The sequence below is a fragment of the Garra rufa genome, unplaced genomic scaffold (genome assembly GCF_049309525.1).
Source record: "Garra rufa unplaced genomic scaffold, GarRuf1.0 hap1_unplaced_052, whole genome shotgun sequence".
In the NCBI taxonomy this organism is placed as follows: Eukaryota; Metazoa; Chordata; class Actinopteri; order Cypriniformes; family Cyprinidae; genus Garra; species Garra rufa.
In genome coordinates, this window is record NW_027394327.1 from 25,667 (window position 1) to 44,167 (window position 18,501).

Below are 18,501 nucleotides of genomic sequence, written 5' to 3' on the forward strand. Positions count from 1 at the left end.
AATACTAATTTTGTAGAAAAGAAAAAAACAGTACCGAAAGTTGGCAAGTCTAGCTGTTTGTCGCTGTCAGTGTGGGAACGCACCCTCAAGATCAGTTGCTTTACACCTGAGCATTTCTTGGGCTCTGTTTTACTTGTGAAGATTTTGAAAATGCCATCAGCATTCATGACAATCACTGTGTGATTCTGTCAGTTATGTGCAGAATCGTCTGATTGTGAAGCTCTTTATTGATGATGGTGGTGTGTTTTCCACCTACAGAATGGTACAGTGGAGTGTGAGAGCATTTTCTGCCCACCACCTCAGTGTCCCCCTGATACAGCTCCAATCTACATGCCTGGAGCTTGCTGTAAAGAATGTCAGCGTGAGTACACACACACACACACACACACACACACACACAAATGAAGCCATGCACCTATATATTTTACAACTTTCATTATCTTTGCCTTTGTCTCATGTTGGCTCCTTCATATCTTTATTATCTATCTCCACTATCTTTTTTTCAACCAAAATCTTTTATATAATCATGCCGTGGTCTTGATGACAAACTGACCACATCCCAGTGTTGCTAGGATACCGCTGCCACAAATGCGAATGTCAACACACACACAACGCAGTCACACGCTTTCTCTGGTATCATTAATAATTCAAGGCCAGTGTGCAGTGTGTTGTGTTTGAGTGAGCAGAGCTAATGTGCAGAAGCTAATAGCAGTTTGACTGATGACCAGGGCTTTATTTAACACTGCGCTCTGGTAGGCTTAATCTAACATGCTTGTCCGATCGATGCTTTACTAGTTCACATGCTAAAGCACTTTGTTTTGGCTCTGTCATATTAATTTCTTATCTGGATCTCATTTTTGCTTTTTTCTGTTTTTCTCTATCTTTTCGGCTCTCAGCTGTGTGTCTGTTCAGAGGAAGAGTGTATGTGGAAGGTGACCGTAAGAGTGTACATGACTCTGAGGGAAACTGTCTGCTGTTTGAATGCAGGGTAAGTACTAGTGTAACTGCAGGCCAGTGGTCTGAATATGTTCAACAGACCCAGACAGAATCTGAATTTGTCCACTTTGTTTTGCACTTATGTTTTGAGAAAACCTTCTAAAGTCTGTTGGGTGGATATGTTAAAGGAGTAGCTCACTTTCAGAACAAAAATGTACAGATAATGTACTCACCCCCTTGTCATCCAAGATGTTCATGTCTTTCTTTCTTCAGTCGCAAAGAAAATATGTTTTTTGAGGAAAACATTTCAGGATTTCTCTCCATATTATGGACTTCTATGGTGCCCGCAATTTTGAACTTCCAAAATGCAGCTTCAAATGGCTCTAAATGATCACAGCTGAGGAAAGAAGGGTCTTATCTAGCAAAACAATTGGTTGTTTTCTAAAAATAAATGCTCATCTTGTCTAGCTCTGTGTGTACTCTGTAGAAAATAATAAGTATATAAATTGTAAATGTTTTTAGAAAATAACAGATCGTTTCACTAGATAAGACCCTTCTTCCTCGGCTGGGATCATTTAGAGCCCTTTGAAGCTGCATTTAAACTGCATTTTGGAAGTTCAAACTCGGGGGCACCATAGAAGTCCACTATATGGAGAGAAATCCTGAAATGTTTTCCTCAAAAAACATAATTTTTTTTACGACTGAAGAAAGAATGACATGAACATCTTGGGTGACAAGGGGGTGAGTACATTATCTGTAATTTTTTGTTCTGAAAGTGAACTACTCCTTTAATTGGACTCCCGTGAGTGATAGAAATATGAATGATGTATGATGGAAATTCTGCAGAAAGCTGAATTTTGATGGCAAAGATTGTGTCTGTTCAAGCAGAATATGAATTCTCTCTTGGCCTGGTAATGAATTTGAATTCTAAACACCGGTTGAATCCCAAGATAATTTAAATTATGTCTGGTCCTGCTTATCAATTTGAATTTCAGGCAGAGTCTGAATTCTTTCCTCACCTGGTTATGAATCTGAATTCCAAGCAGAATTTGAATTCAAATTCTGTCTGGGTCTGGTTATAAATTTGAATTTCAGGCAGAATATGAATTCTCTTTCAGCCTGGTTATGAATCTGAATTCCAAGCAGAATTTGAATTTAAATTCTGTCTGGGTCTGGTTATAAATTTCAATTTTAGGCATAATATGAATCCTCTCTCTGGCCTAGTTGTGAATTTGAATTCCAAACAGTGGTTGAATTCCAAGCAAATTTTGAATTTAAATTCTGTCTGGGTCTGGTTATAAATTTCAGTTTTAGGCATAATATGAATCTTCTCTCTGGCCTGGTTATGAATTTGAATTCCAAACAGTGGTTGAATTCCAAGCAAATTTTGAATTTAAATTCTGTCTGGGCCTGGTTGTGAATTTAATGTCCAGGCTTAATTTGTATTCTCTCTCTGCCTGGTTATGAATATGAATTATAAGCAGAATTTGAATTCAAATTCTGTCTGTGCATGGTCAGGCGGAATATGAATTCTCACTTAGTCTGGTTCTGAATTTGAATTCTGTCTTTAAATTCAGAATTTAATTAATTAATTTAAATTCTATGCCATGTTATGAATTTGAATTCCAGGCAGAATTTGAATTAGAATTCTTCTCGAGGCTGGTTGTCAATTTAAATTCCAAACGGTGGTTGAAATCCAAGCAGATGTTTTATTTGAGTTCTGTCTGGCCTGGTTATGAATTTGAATTTTAGGTAAAATATGATTTCTCTCTCTGCCTGGTTTTAAATTTTAAATTTAACTTCTGTCTGGACCTGGCTGTGAATTTATTTTTCAGTCAGAATTTGAATTCTCTCTCAGTCTGGTTATGAATCTGAATTACAAGCGGTATTTAAATTTGGATTTCTGCCTATGCCTATATGAATTGAATTTCCAAGCAGCGTTTGAATTTGAAATGTTTGGGCCTGGTCATGAATTCAAATTCCAAGCAGCATTTGAATTCAAATTTTGTCTGTGCCTGGTTATGAATTTGAATTCCAAACAGCGATTGAATTCCAAGCAAATTTTGAATTCGTATACTGTTTGAACCTGGTTATAAATATAATTTCCAGGCACAAGTTGAATTCTCTCTTAGCCTGGTTATGAATCTAAATTACACACAGAATTTGAATTCAAATTCTGTCTGTACCTGCTTATGAATTTGAATTTCATGCAGAATATGAATTCCCACTGTGGCTAATTGGGAATTTGAATACAATCAGTTGAATCCAAGCTTCTTTTGAATTTAAATTCTGTCTTTACATTCAGAATTTAATTTACAATTTGAATTTGAATTTCAGGCAGAATTTGAATTCCAAACCAGCAATTGAATTCCAAGCTAATTTTGAATTTAAACTGTTCTTTAAATTCTGAATTTAATTAACATTTTGAATTGAAATTATGTGCCTAGGTATAAATTATGTTTTAATTTCAGACAGAATTTGAATTAGAATTCTGCCTGAGCCTGAGCCTGATTCTGAATTTGAATTCCAAGCATATTTGAAATCAGATTCTGTCTGTGCCTGGTTATGAATTTGCATTTCAGGCAGAATATGAATTTTGTCTTAGCCTGGTTATGAATTCAGGTAGCTTAAAAACAGCTACCATGTTTTAAAACCAGCATCTACCATCTTAAGTTGGTATTTTCCCACCAGACTTGGTGTTTACTTGCAGGATAAATTGAATAAACATTTGTTTGTGTGTTTGTGTGTTTGCAGGACCGGAGTATGCGCAGGGTTGAGATCACAACTTGTCCAGAGCTAAACTGCCCGGAGTCAGAGCAGATCACGCTCACAGACCGCTGCTGCAAAGTGTGCAGAGGTGCGACACACTCACACACGCAGAAAAAAAAAAACACACACACCCTCTACACACCACTGATTGGAGTCATATTAAGGGCAACCACCTTTGACCACTGCACACACAAACTAGATTTGTGCTCAACACCAAGGCATGACTGTGCATGACAGCCTTCATCTATTTTTGCAGCCTTCACACATAACAGCACGCACATAACACCCAGTTTAACAGTGATGCTTTAAAAGGCAGCATATGCGTAACTTTTCCACACCTCTTGTAATTCACAAATCGAGCCACAATGTGCACTAAATGTGTATTAACACTTTTGAGTGTTTTTGTTTTTAATTGTTCTGTTAGGGTTGTTTTGTTTTGTTGGGCTTGTTTTGTTTGTTTTGCTTTTTGTTTTGTTTGATTTGGCTTGTTTTGCTTTTGTTTTGCTTTTTGTTTTGTTTTGCTTGGTTTGGTTTAGCTTGTTTTGTTTTTTGTTTTGTTTGGCTTGATCTACTTTTTGTTTAGCTTGCATGGTTTGATTTGGCTTGCTTTTTTTTGGCCTGTTGTGTTTAACTTGTTTTGCCTTTTTTGTTTTGCTTGCTTTTTGTTTGGTGTGGTTTGGCTTTGCTTTTTTGCATTTTTTGTCTTGTGCTTGGTTTGGTTTATCTTATTTTGTTTGGTTTGGCTTGTTTTGTTCGGCTTGTTTTGTTTTGCTTTTTGTTTTGCTTGGTTTTTGTTTGGCATGGTTTGGCTTTGCTTGTTTTGTTTGACTTGTTTTGCTTGGTTTGGTTTATCTTGTTTTGTTTTGTTTGGCTTGTTTTTGCTTTTTAATTTGTTTAGTTTGTTTTGCTTTTTGTATTGTTTGGCTTGTTGTGTTTTTGTTTATAGATCAGTGTATTTAGACAAACAACACTGCATAATAATTCTTTTCACTTGTCTTAAGTATTAACAAGTTAAAAAACAAGTCCAGTAGTAAAGTGCAAAATGCACTTAATCAAGATATAATCTATGATAACAAACCTTATCTTATGCAAAGTTGCTTCTCAAGGGAGGTTTGTTGGAAAGCAAGTTAAGAAAGACTAATTAAAAGCTCATTAGGAAGTAATTTATTAACAATTATAAAATAATTAGTAAAATGCTATTTAAAATGATTTTAGATGGCGTATAGCCTGTCACACCGCAGGATATGCAATGTCCCAAATGTATTTTGCATTATCTAGCCAGGCGTAGGTTCAGTGTAAAGTGTTTTTTAACTATTATTACAAGCTGGGAATTTGTCCACATAGGGAAAATTACATTAATATAATACAGAAATTATAAATGTCAGATTTATACATTGCATAGCACTTCTACATCATCTATCTTATTCCCAGGGCATGACTTCTGTGCTGAGGGTCACAGCCGCAATTGCGTGGAGAATTCGGACTGCATTAATCTAGAAGCAGGAGCTTTCTGCAGCTGTAAAGAAGGATACCATGCACTCAGGGACGACAGCGCTTACTGCCAAGGTATTAAATCTCCCACAGACAAACATGCCAGTCATTGATGTATGTATGTTTCTAAACACTATACAAACAAAATGAAACTCTAAATCCATCAAACCCTCCATAGCACCTGTTATTTCACAAATCACTAAATTGCCCGCAATCACAGATGGAGGAGTTGCCGACGAAAGCTGTTGACTGGTGATTACTTAGTGTCTCTGTGAATGAATATTTCAGCACCGCTATTATCCTTACAGCTGTAATTAATGCATTGTAAACCCTAGAGTTCATGCTGTGCGAGTGTGTGTACAGATGTGAAGGAGGGTTCCTGTGGCTCGCTGGCTATTAATAGGCTGTAGCCTTGTCTAAACATACACGGCAGCTCAGCGAGAATGTGACAGATATCTCTTTTCACACATAAGTCCAATAGCTATTTATACTTTTACCTTAGTGTTTCCTGCAAACGTGCTTCTGCGTAACACAGTGTTCTCTTTTGGTTATAAGGTTTTCAAGTCCTGTTAAAGGAATAGTTCACCCAAAAATTAAAAATTGATGAGAATTGATTCACCTTCAGGCCATCTAAGATGTAGATGAAGCAAAACGCTGTGTGTTTGTAATAAACAAATTCATCAAGATGTTTTTTTTTCTTCAAACCATCACTTCTGACTAAAATATGAGTCCTCTATCCATGATATTGATCAAGTATCGTTTATAAGCAAAAACAGTCCAAAACACTTCTAAACAAACATGTCAATTGCTTTTGATGTGAGAGGGCAACAGAGAATGGACATTTTGACTAGAGGAAGTAGGGGTCAACCGATATGTGTTTTTCAGGATCGATACTGATTATTACAGATTAAGTAGACCGATATCTGGTGTAGAAATAAAAATTAATGTCAAAATTAAGAATAACAAGGGATCTGACAAAAAACTTTCTTTGAATTCTTTCAAATTATCGGATTTGAAAATGACAGATTCTAATAACCATAAAAATGCTTAAAGTGCCCCTATTATGCCTTTTCAAATATGATGTTTCATGTAGTGTGTCATGTAGCTGTATGTGAACATAAACTATCTGCAAAGTTGTGACGCGGACAGTGCACTATAAATGAAGTTTTTGTCTAACAAAAAAAGTGCCCAGTTTATTTGGACCGGCTTGCTCCTCTGAACTTCTACCTGTAAGTATGATTAATAATTGATGATTGTATTTTCTAGCGATCGTTCAAAATACGTCTTTGTGTTCGTTATGGTGTGTAACAACCCCGCACATGTCTTGGTAAGCGGCTAACTTGCGTTTCTGTAGTTCTGTTGTTCAGCTGTGAGTGCAATGTAGTCTAAAAATTGTGATTGATGCAGCTTGACTGTCTGTCTGCCTTATTAGTTTAAGTAATGATAATGATAAACGATGGCTTAACGCAGTGTTATGGGTTGTACGTTACAATGTTGAAGTTCACAACGTAGAGGTGTGCCCGGTTCGCTTACAAAAGCAAATTGCAAGCACTTTCCACAGTTATAATATGACACCCACTGAGAAACGTCCTGCTCCAGTCGTGCTTGCAAAACAGTTTCTTGTCGATGTTTCATCGGCCCGTTTCATCGTCAGACTCCGGCTCGAATTGATAGGGTAAAATCGAGGCTATCTTTTCTATGCATTAACAGGTCTCCACAGCTGTCATTCAGTTATGCCAATGGGCGTTTCGTTTTGCGCTGAAGCGGTAGACCAATCCAAAAGGACTGCACCATCTGACCAATCACAGCGGTGAGGGCTCACTGAAAGGAGGGGTTTAGAGAGACTGATTCTTCGAACTGCTTCACACGAGTCGTTTACGAATCATTTAGAAACGGGGTAAAATTAAATCTAATTTTTGAGAAAACTAAAGTGTTTTTTGAACTTGCATACATGTAAACCTGTTTTAAGAGACTATTACAACAATATTAACTACCTTTAACATGGCATAATAGGGGCACTTTAATATCGCTGCCGATAATCGGTCAACTCCTAAGAGAAGCGTTATTATAGATTATAGACTCATATTTTGAGTTAAGTTTAAAAGTCTTAATGATGGATTTGTTTTTGAAATAAAAATGTTTTTGTCAGCCTTGGTTGGACTCTCATTCTGATGGCACCCATTCACTGCAGAGGATCCGTTGGTGAACAAGTGATGTAATGATAAATTTCTCAAAATCTGTTCTGACAAACAAACAAACTCAAACAAACAAGAATATATTTTTAAAAAGTGGTTTCAGTTGTTTTTGCCCACACAATGAGGGTCAAAAACATTTGCCCTGCAGTAAAATGTATTAACAGTTTTGACTTGCCTTTCAAGGTTTAAAAGCAGTTTTGCTTTGTTTTACTTTTTTGTTTTGTTGGGCTTGTTTTGCTTTTTTTAAAAAAAATTTTATTTACCTTGTTTGGGTTTTTGTTTTGTTTTGCTTAGCTTGGTTTGGTTTAGCTTGTTTTGTTTGGTTTGGCTTGTTTTCTTTTGTTTTGCTTTTTGTTTGGTTTGGCTTGTTTTGCTTTTTAGTTTTGTTTTGATTTTCTAAACATGCTGCTTCTGTGTTTTCTTGTGATTATAAGGCTTTTATGTCCTGTTAAAGGAATAGTTCACCCAAAAACGAAAAATTCATGAACATTCACTCACATTCAGACCATTCAAGATGTATATGAGTTTGTGTCTTCTTCAAAACAGATTTGAAGCAATTTAGCATTACAGCACTTGCTCACCAATGGATGCTCTGCAGCGAATGGGTGCTGTCAGAATGAGAATCCAAACAGCTGATAAAAACATCATAAAAATCCACAAGTAATCCACAGGATGGACATATTGACTAGAGGAAGTAGGGGTCAATTGATATGTGACCCAGGACCACAAAACCAGTCATAAGGATGAATTATTTAAAGTTGACATTTAGACATCTGAAAGCCGAATAATAATTTTTGGCTACTGCTACAAATATACCCATGCTACTTATGACTGGTTTTGCGCTCCAGGGTCACAAACGTGTTTTTCAGGACCGATGCTAATACAGATTATTACAGATTAAGTAGACCGATAACCGATATTTTTAAACTGATATATATGTCTGGTGTAAAAATGAAAGTTAATGTCTAAATTAATAATATCAAGGGTTCTGACAAGAACTTTCTTTAAATGGTTTTAAATTATTTTATCAGCAAATTGGTTTTGAAAATGACTATACAGTTAACCATAAAAATGCTTAATTTCGGTGCAGATAATCGGTCAACCCCTAAGAGAAACATTATTATAGATTATAGACTAGAAGTGGCTAGAAGCGACTGACTAAAGTTTAAAGGTCTAAATGATGGATTTGTTTTTGAATAAAAAAAAGTTTTTTTATCAGCCTTGGTTAAACTCTCCTTCTGATGGCGCCCATTCACTGCAGAGGAACCACTGGTGAACAAGTGATGTAATGATAAATTTCTCAAAATCTGTTCTGACAAACAAACAAATAAGAAGATATATTAGATGTTTAGTTTGATTTAGCTTGTTTTGGTTTGGTTTGGTTTGGTTTGGCTTGTTTTGTTTTGATTTTTGTTTAGTTTGGTTTAGCTTTTTGTTTTTTGGCTTGTTTTTATTTTTTGTTTTGTTTTGTTTGGCTTGTTTTGCATCTTGTTTTGTTTTGCTTGGTTTAGTTTGCCTTGTTTTTTTGGTTTGGCTTGTTTTGCTTTTTGTTTCGTTTTGCTTAGATTGGTTTGGTTAGGTTTAGCTTGTTTTGTTTAGTTCGGCTTGTTTTGTTTTGATTTTGTTTTGCTTTTTGTTTTGTTTGACATGTTTTGTGTCGTTTTGTTTGGCTTGTTTTATTTTGCATTTTGTTCTGTTTTTCAAGACAAGTTGTTTCAACTGTTTTTGCCCATGCGATGAGGGTCAAAAATAGCCTAGAATCTAGACGCGCCCCTAGCGGCAGCAAATTACATTTGCTTCTAAGGGCAGTCTAGTAACTCTCCGTTCACTTGAGATTTCCAAAAATCCAAAATGGACCGGGCCAATCACAAGTCGGTGGGCGGGCTTAACATGATGACGACTGACCTGCAACCATTAGTTCCGTCAGACGTTCCGTGGTTCCGTGAATTATGAGCGATGGCTGCTGCTAGCGAACAACTTTCTTTCGAATCGGCTTTGGCCGCCACTCTGAAAGACTTGGAGTTAAGCTTTTCTCTGAGAAAAGAACAAGAAACTGCACTGAGGTCGTTCTTACAAAAGAAGGATGTATTTGGAGTTGACTACGTCACCTTCTTCGTTGCTCCGATTGGTTGTAGCGCTCTCATATTGCGTGGAGAGGGAGTTTGAAAGACAACCGTTTATCCCGCCCCTCCGGTTGAGCGCTGTCTATGGAGAGTGCCCAGACCCTACATTTATGTGGGTCTGGCTTGTCAGGCTAGGTCAAAAACATAATTTGCCCTGCAGTAAAATTTATTCATGGTTTTGACTTCCCTCTAAGATTGCAAGGCAGTTATCTGAAAGCATCTTAATCGAAAACTTTAAACTGTGAGCAATCACTTGCGATGACCATGCTTTGAAGTGATGTGGAGGCGAACAACTTGCTTTGTCTTAATGTGACTCTCACCTTTATCACTGTGAGTCACAGTAGGACACCTCCAGCATAGACAATCAATAGACAGTTTTTGGCGAAGTGACATTAAAAACACTTTTGGTCACCAGAAATGCATGGAAAGCTTCTGTGAGTGTCTGAAAGATTTTTTTACGCAACACTTGTTACAGTATCGTGACTCCAAGCCTCAGTATGACTTGATAAAATCTGAGGCACATCTGAGAGGACCTGCTGGGTCATAATAGCACTCTTTATCAAGCGCTGTTGGACTCTTTTAGCATTTGGAAATATGGTGATTTTCCCTGTTTTGATACCAGGTCAGGAAAAACCACAGAAATGGAAAATAAAATGCTTTTTGATGCAAATAACCAATGAATTTTACTTATATTTGTCTGACACATCAGCTTTAAATAACTGACAATGGCCTCTATATGAAAGACTTTGCCTTGTTCGTTTGTGAACACGGCCGTGCACAGACCTTTTGAGGGGCATGCGCTGAAACTGAAAAAAGCCCCCCCCCCCCCAACCCCTCCACGAAAATAACACACAACAATATTCTTATATTATATTTAATTAGTATTAATAACTTTTATACAGATAATAAATACATGCATCAGCACATTCGGCAGATAGCCATAAAATCGAAATAGAAATTTCTTATAGTATGTTTTACCTAGCTGACAAGGATCACTCGGTTGCTTTGTGTCAAACCCAAATGCAGTTACACCGCGGGGTTCTGACCAGCAAATGTGTGCAATTTGTCCATCATTAAAACGACATCACATTACGTCAACATCACACCGGTGTGGTGATGCATATGAACCTTTATAGACATACTAGTGTTTATTTCATAAAGACAACGTTGCACTTATTCAAGCAACAAGATATTTTACCGTTACAAGACGAAGTTTTGTGAAGTTTGACTGACAGTTTGAGCAGTTCTAAGAAATGCGCTTTTTAATGCCTTTAATCGGTTAAATATTTGTTAAAAAGACAAACAGACGTAAAGGGTTACCAATAGCATTGATTTATAAAAAAAAAAAAAAAACCTACCCCCAAAAAAGGGCACTTCCGAGTGTAATTACAAAAACGGCATGTGCTCTGCACAGGTTGAGCCCTACCTGTGCACGTGCCTGTTTGTGAAATATTCTGTATGTTTGCATGGACTGTTGCAGTCAATAGTTTGTAACAGCCCCAGGCTTATGAATAATGTCAGTGCCAGTGCGGCTCTGAAATAAACTTTAAATTATTAATTTAGGATTCATATCTTCTGGAACAAAAGCGGCTGGAAAAGGCATTACATTTTCAATTACAGAAGTGATGAGTGAGTTTATTCTCCTCATTTTAAGCACTGAATCCTCCACAGAAGACACACTGGGATAGATAAGGCTTTATGCTGGGGACACACTACACGACTAGCAGAAGCATTCTAAGACTGACCTGAACACACTTAAGGATTGTTTCCACCGACTGGAACCGATTTTGGTCTTTGACAATCGGAAAGGAGCACAAACCTAATGACTGAGTCACTCCACTCCACAACACACTTAACGATTGGTGAGTCACGACTGGACAAATTCTGCCAAACCCAAAAAAATTAAACAAAAAATACAGTGTAGGCTACTCCAACCGCAGCATCTACCCGCGCTCCCTCAGCCGCACCAAAATACAACACTGCGGTACTTTATTTGACACCCGTTTTACCTATTGAAACGTTGTAACGCATTTTTATTATAATATGTCTTTTCAAATGCCTAGGTCTGTTTAATTTCCTTAATTATAACATTTCTAGCACTACTTTTAAAAGGTTTATTCAAGCAATAATATATAAATGATATCATGCATGCTTGTCTAAAATCAGGGATTAGAAACGAATTGGTTCCAGGTAAAATGGTATTTTTTTCTTTACATTTACAGAGAATGAAACGAACGAAATTAAACATTAGCCTACTTAATAAATTCAAGGCACTATAATTTTCTTATCCATTTGATACAACTGTTATCAATTAATTTATATAGAATAATTGTACTTCGTCATATTCGTGATTTATGAAATTATATATAAAAACTTCGTTTTGAAGTGTAAGCTATTCGTTTTGTTTGTATATTTATTATGAAGAAAATTCGTTAACCTAGCCTTTAAAGTTGATTTAATATTGTTTTAGAAGAAGTTAAAAGTTAAGAAAAAATAGGATTAAGCCTGTAGTTTATATATATTTAGGGCAATAGGCTAATCTTTTTTCTTGACTTTTCTTACACTGCAGATCGAAATAAAATCATTCTTGATCATCTTTAAAATAGGAGAATCACTGAGAATCAGAGCGCGGGGCACAAACGAACGCGGGGTTAGTTGTAACGCGTGGTTTAAATATTTCCACACATGCAAGCATAACCAAATTTTCAGTATTTACTAGTTGGCGTAGCAACACTATGCAGAGAAAAAAAGTGCGCCAAAATGCAAAAGCCTTTTGAAGATATCGCAGAATATTTTGTTTACCATAGTAAAAGTACATTTCTGGCTGAAATAATTTTTTCATTTCAGCTTTTGGTATTCATTTAAAATGAGACAAATAGGCTATTATATTTTATTCTCCAATCTGTTGTTTATCAGTTTAGAAAGTTTATTAATGGTTCTCAAACCAGCAAGACAGTAACCTGTATTATATTCCAGTGGCGCAGAGAACGTTGTAACACTGTGTTATTAAACTATGATATTCGATGCAATTTACACTATTGACTTTCATGGATTTTATTGAGAAATGTAAAGCATTTTGGCTCGTTTATGTGTGTTGTTTATGTGTGTCGTGTTCTTTGCGAGCTGTGTGTGGACAATGTGTGTCCACATTGTTTTGAACTACTGTACAGCTGTGTGTTGCGATCAGGGCCGTTCTAACCATGTGGCAATGTGTTCATTGTCAAACTCCAAAATTGGATTCTTTTTATTATAATTTTTTTTAAACGTCATTACTTTATTTGAAAAAGTGAATGCATGCATTTTATTGACAAAATATTTTAGTTTGTTGTGTAAATGTTTTTCATTCGATCAGATAGCATTTTAAGCTGTCATATGGTCGTGTTATAATGTACCCCACCTACGGGGCATGTTGTCACATTTCACTACCTTTCTTTTGAGGTAAATAACGAAAAACGTATACACTGTAAATATGAAACAAAGCCACATATTTGTACTAGACAAGTGTGAAAACAATGTGGACAAAAATTGTACTCCGAACCCCTCGCAGACTAGGCTATACAAACCATGAAATTCAAAAAGTGTTATGCGCTCCCCTTTTGAAAACGAAACTATTTAAATCTGTGTAGCCTTAAGTTATGAATTAAAAGAAAGGCGAAATAAATCACATCAAGTCCAATCTGTATTTTTCTTGTAATCAAGAACATTTTTTTGGACAAAATTACCTAATTAATGCAGAATTATGTTTGACAGTGAACACATCTCCACCGCATAGCTGCATAAAATCGCTGGTGTCAGTCGCAAATATTAAACATGTTTAAAAAAATCTTAGTGAAAACGACTGGCTCTTGAATTCTAAGATTATTATCTTTAGACACCACACACTATGCGATTTTTTGTGACGACTATAAACAGCGACTGAGCCCGACTGGAACAGACTATGCCCGACTAGGCACGATCTGTGATCAAGACCAAATTCCATTCATAATCGGCATGAAAATCGTGTCGTGTGTTCTCGGCATTAGAGACATTCTCTCTACTATTTACTTTTAAACACAATGCTTTGATGGATTTGTGTTATGTTTACACCATCTTAAAAAGAAAACTTGACTTAAAGCAACTGGTGGGTAATGGCTATTATTATAATTATTACTTCTCAAAAAGTGTTTTTTTTATGCCACTGCATAAGTTAAAAAGACTATAGAGAATGTATTGTGAATCATTTTATTTATTTAATTTTATATTTATTTTGCTCAATTTAATTTGGTTTTATTTCATTGTGTTTTATTTTGCCTCATTTTATTTTATTTTGTTTCATTGTGTTTTATTTTGCCTAATTTAATTTAATTTTGTTTTATTTTGCTTTATATTATTTTATTTTATTATTTTATTTTGCTTTATATTATTTTATTTTATTATTTTATTTTGCTTTGCTTTATTTTGTTTTATTTTGCTTTACATTATTTATTTATTTTTATTTTATGTTATTATTTTATTTTATTTTGCTTTATTTTATTTTATTTTGTTTTATTTTGCTTTGTTTTATTTTGTTTCATTTTGCTGTACTGCATTGTATTTTACTTAATTCTGTTTTATTTTGCTTTATTTTATTGTATTGTATTTTATTTGAATTTGTTTCATTTTTGATTTTGCTTTATATTATATTATTTTATTATTTTATTTTGCCTAATCTTATTTAATTTTGTTTTATTTTGCCTTATTTTTTATTTCATTTTATTTTGCTTTATTTTAGTTTGGTTTATTATTTCATTTTGCTTTGATTTGCTTTATTTAATTTTGCTTTGCTTTATTTTGTTTTATTTTATTTTATGTTATTATTTAATTTAATTTAATTTAATTTAATTTAATTTAATTTAATTTAATTTTATTTTATTTTATTTTATTTTATTTCACCTAAGGCCAAAAATACTATTTTATTTTGTTTTATTTCAATTTTTTTTTCATCTAAGGCCCAAAATACTATTTTATTTTGCTTCATTGTATTTTATTTTTATTTTACCTAAGTTCAAAAAAAAAATTCTTTTTCTTTATTTTTCTATCTTTATTTCATTTTATTTTATTTATTATTTCATTTCATTTTATTTTATCTTATTTTATTGTAATATATCAACTAACTATTGTTTCTTTATCAAATATATCTTGTTTTAGCGATATTTAAAGGATATTTTCTATTGGAAAAGAGACATACTGATTAATAACATGAATTTGTGCTGTATAGATTCAAACAGAGAAAAGATATGTGAGAAAGATTATATAAAGGGTTCTTGAGGAGGAGAGAGTGGGTGGACCGAAGGACAAGTGTGTATCTATGAAAAGTGTAAGAGAAAAAGCTGGAGGCTGAGAAAGTAAAAGGGTTGGAGGAAAGGGTCTAGAAATGCTCTGTGTTTTGTTAATGCAGTTTAAGGACTAGATTGAGCCACATGCAGTACTCTACATTATTTTCAAAAGATATTCAAACCTCTTTCTCTTAATTATAGATGTTTTTGTCTTCTTTCTATTATCAAGGCTGCTGAAGTTTCAAGTACATATACAAAAAGTTTATACAAAAAGCAATAGATAGTTTTTTGTTCCCTTGAAAGTGAGTCATATAAGTTTTGAGGTGCCAAACATGATTAAATAATGTCAGAATTTCATTTTTTGTGCTTCCCCTTAAACATTCATCGAAACCTTCAAACGTGGTGTTGGTGTTCCTGCTATTTTACAGTCTTGGCAATTTCCTGCAGCAGTGTGAACACTAATGTTCTTGGTACGACAGAACGCTTGTGATGTAATGACTGGATCTTCCAGCACTCTTGACAAATGCTGCTAATTGATCACAGCTGCAGTGTGAATGGTGCTTTTTGGCACTGCATCTTCCCAAATGTTTTGAAAACTGTGTTGTGTTCAGGTCATAGTACAGAGTGTTTCTTGTGTTCTGCTGTGCTTGCAGATATCGATGAGTGTGCGGAGGGAAAACACTACTGTAGGGAGAACACCATGTGTATGAACACACCCGGCTCATTTATGTGTGTCTGCAACACCGGATACGTCCGGATTGATGATTACTCCTGCACAGGTGAGTACTGAAAATAGACTTTTTTGCGGGGTAATTATTGAGTGGGGAGAAAGGGAATTAGAAATAATGAAGGCTAGATTCAAACCTGAATCTCTCAGATGAGCATCAGATGTGTCTGATAATTAGGTTATGGCTCCAGGTCTTTAAAACCCCATAAAACCCCCTAACCCCCCATAAATGCATCTAATATGCTAAATTCTGAATATTTTCAGAATTTTCCCCTAAAAATGATTATTTTTTAATTAATTAAAAAATATGATTCGCATTTCTTAAAGAGTAGATAGAATTAAAAAAATCATGTAAGTAAAATAACAAAAGGATCATATAAATGAATTAAATCATTTTAATAATGTTTTATGGTAATTATTAATTTATTACATGGATGCAGCTACTATATTTAATATTTTAATATGAAATATTCCAAAAATATGATGTACATTTGTTAATGAGTAGATAGAATTTAAAAATCATACAAGTAAATGTAAGATAAATGAATATTTAAAAATAAAGTATAAGTAAATATTATTTTAATATTTAACATTCCAAAATATTTTAATATTAAATATTTGAAAATGATTCACATTTGTTAATGAGATTTTAAAAGTCATATAGGTAAAATCATAAAATAATCAAACAAATAAATGTAATAATTTTAATAATGTTTTATGTTTAATTGTAATATATAATTTATTGTATGGATGTAGCAAATATATTTAATGTTTTAATAAAATAGATATTATTTTAATATTTATTATACCAAAATATTTTAATATTAAATATTTGAAAATGATTCACATTTGTTAATGAGATAGATTTTAAAAGTCATATAAGTAAAATCATAGAAGAATCATAAGATAGAAGAATCATACTTTAAATTATTTAAATTATTTTATATAAATTATAAATATTAAATAAATATATTTTATATAAATTATATATAAGTAAAATAAATATTCGAAAATGATTCACATTTGTTAATGAGATAGATTTTAAAAGTCATACTAGTAAAATCATAGAAGAATCGTACAAACAAATTTAATAATTTTAATAATGTTTTATGTCCATTAATATTTTATTATATGGATGTAGCTACTATATTTAATAAGTTAATAAAATAGATATTATTTTAGTATTTAATATACAATATTTTACAATAGATAGAATTTAAAAAGCATACAATTATAAATAAATTGAATTTAATTATAATAAATATATATGTTGATAAATATTTTATTGTATTGATGCAGCTACTATATTTAATATTTTAATGAAATAAATATTACTAATATTGTTCATATTTAATATTTCCAAATATTTTAATATTAAATATTCCAAATTAGTAAAAATAATAATCATTTTGTACTGTTTTTGAAAGAAGTCTCTTAAGCACATCAAGGCTGTATTTACTTGATGAAAAATACAGTCAAACCAGTAATTTTGTCAAATATCATTACTATTATTAGTGTTTTATTCAAAACATAAAAATAACCTAAGAGACAATTAAAGTTTTAAGAGAAATTTTAGTTTAGTGTTTAGTGTAATATGATTAAAAATGGAAATGAATTGAATTATTTTTATTTAAAAAATAAAATGTTTGAAATATTTTATGGTAAACAGAGGTATATAAATATATTTCAGTACTGAACATATCTTTTAAATAACTAGTAACTCCTGTTATCAACTTATTTTTCAGGGCAAAAAAAAATATTTTCATGTCTTTTCATATCTGACACGCACAAGGATATTTTGTTTTATTATTTAGTTTGTACTAATAAGGTTTGTTTTTTATTAAAATTGCTTTAATGGAGCATCCATTAGTAGAATAACAAGAATCAAACAGAAGGAGAGACAAAAAAAAAAAAAAAGTTTGAAAAAGCGAATTGGGGAAAAAAAAAGCACAGCATATGCGAAAGTTTTCACTGATGGAAAGTACAGATGGTACTTGCTCCTGATCTTTAACTTAAAAAAAGCAATTAAATCTCTTCAGGAGCGCAGGATAAGGAAGCAAAACACGACACGAGGGAACAGCTACGCGATAAATGAGCCTTAGTCCTTCTGTGACCTACTTTAAAACAGAATTAATTACAACCAAGAGGCCAGGAAGGTTTCTGTCTCAATAAATACGCGAAAGCAGAAAAAATGCACCTGGGCTGCAAGGTGCAATCATGGGCAACAACAATTCAGCTTTTATTTTGGAAACTATTCAAGGTTTTTTTTTCTTTCTGCTGATCGTCTCAGAAAGCCATGTGTGTTCAAGGCCAGCTGAGTTGGTGTTATTATTTATTGTTATAATTTTCAAGTAACTTGCATTATACTGACTTAGATGAAGACCTCTGATGTTGTTTTGTAATGGAAAGGACTGGACTGATGTATGAAAGTGGAACAGGTGGTTGAAACTCTATTTGAGAATCCCAGAAATGGTTCAGAATCTTTTTTGTTCGTAACTTTTAAAATCGATCTTCTGACTTTTTCTTGAATTCACACCCTGCTGCTTTTATACCCATTAAATGAAACTATTATAACCGCAGTTATCAGTTTAACTGTATGAGTTTAATCTCTTGCTCTTCCCTCTGGATCTATTTCCCATTGATGATTGGTTGAAAGCCTTGCGTCTGTTGTTGATTGGCTCAAAGCTGTGTTTCTGCTTCTGTAATTACTCAGCGTCTCACTGAGGCTGGCTTTCTGATGGCAAACATTATTATTTTCAATTATTCATGTGTGCAGTCACACAGAGAAAAAAATATTGCGTATTTTGCCTGTGGGATTATTATAAGATAATCTGCAGTCTGCAGTCACTTCAGTCGAAACTGGAATTCATTTAATATGAAGCTGCGATAGACGTTACCTGATTCAAAGCGAGTGCACTTTTAATCAGCCGATCTTATTTTAATTTAAAACATCAGAAGTTATTGGA

General features: G+C 33.6%; 1 protein-coding gene across 1 annotated transcript in view; it reads left to right on the plus strand.

Moving 5' to 3' along the window:
- LOC141315916 (protein kinase C-binding protein NELL2a-like) overlaps positions 1-18,501 on the plus strand; it is a 71,659-nt gene that overhangs the window by 13,889 nt on the left and 39,269 nt on the right. The window contains exons 9-13 of the mRNA XM_073832752.1: positions 259-361; positions 897-988; positions 3,691-3,793; positions 5,137-5,271; positions 15,462-15,587. Coding sequence (XP_073688853.1) covers positions 259-361; positions 897-988; positions 3,691-3,793; positions 5,137-5,271; positions 15,462-15,587 — 559 coding nt within the window. The remainder of the gene's footprint in view (positions 1-258; positions 362-896; positions 989-3,690; positions 3,794-5,136; positions 5,272-15,461; positions 15,588-18,501) is intronic.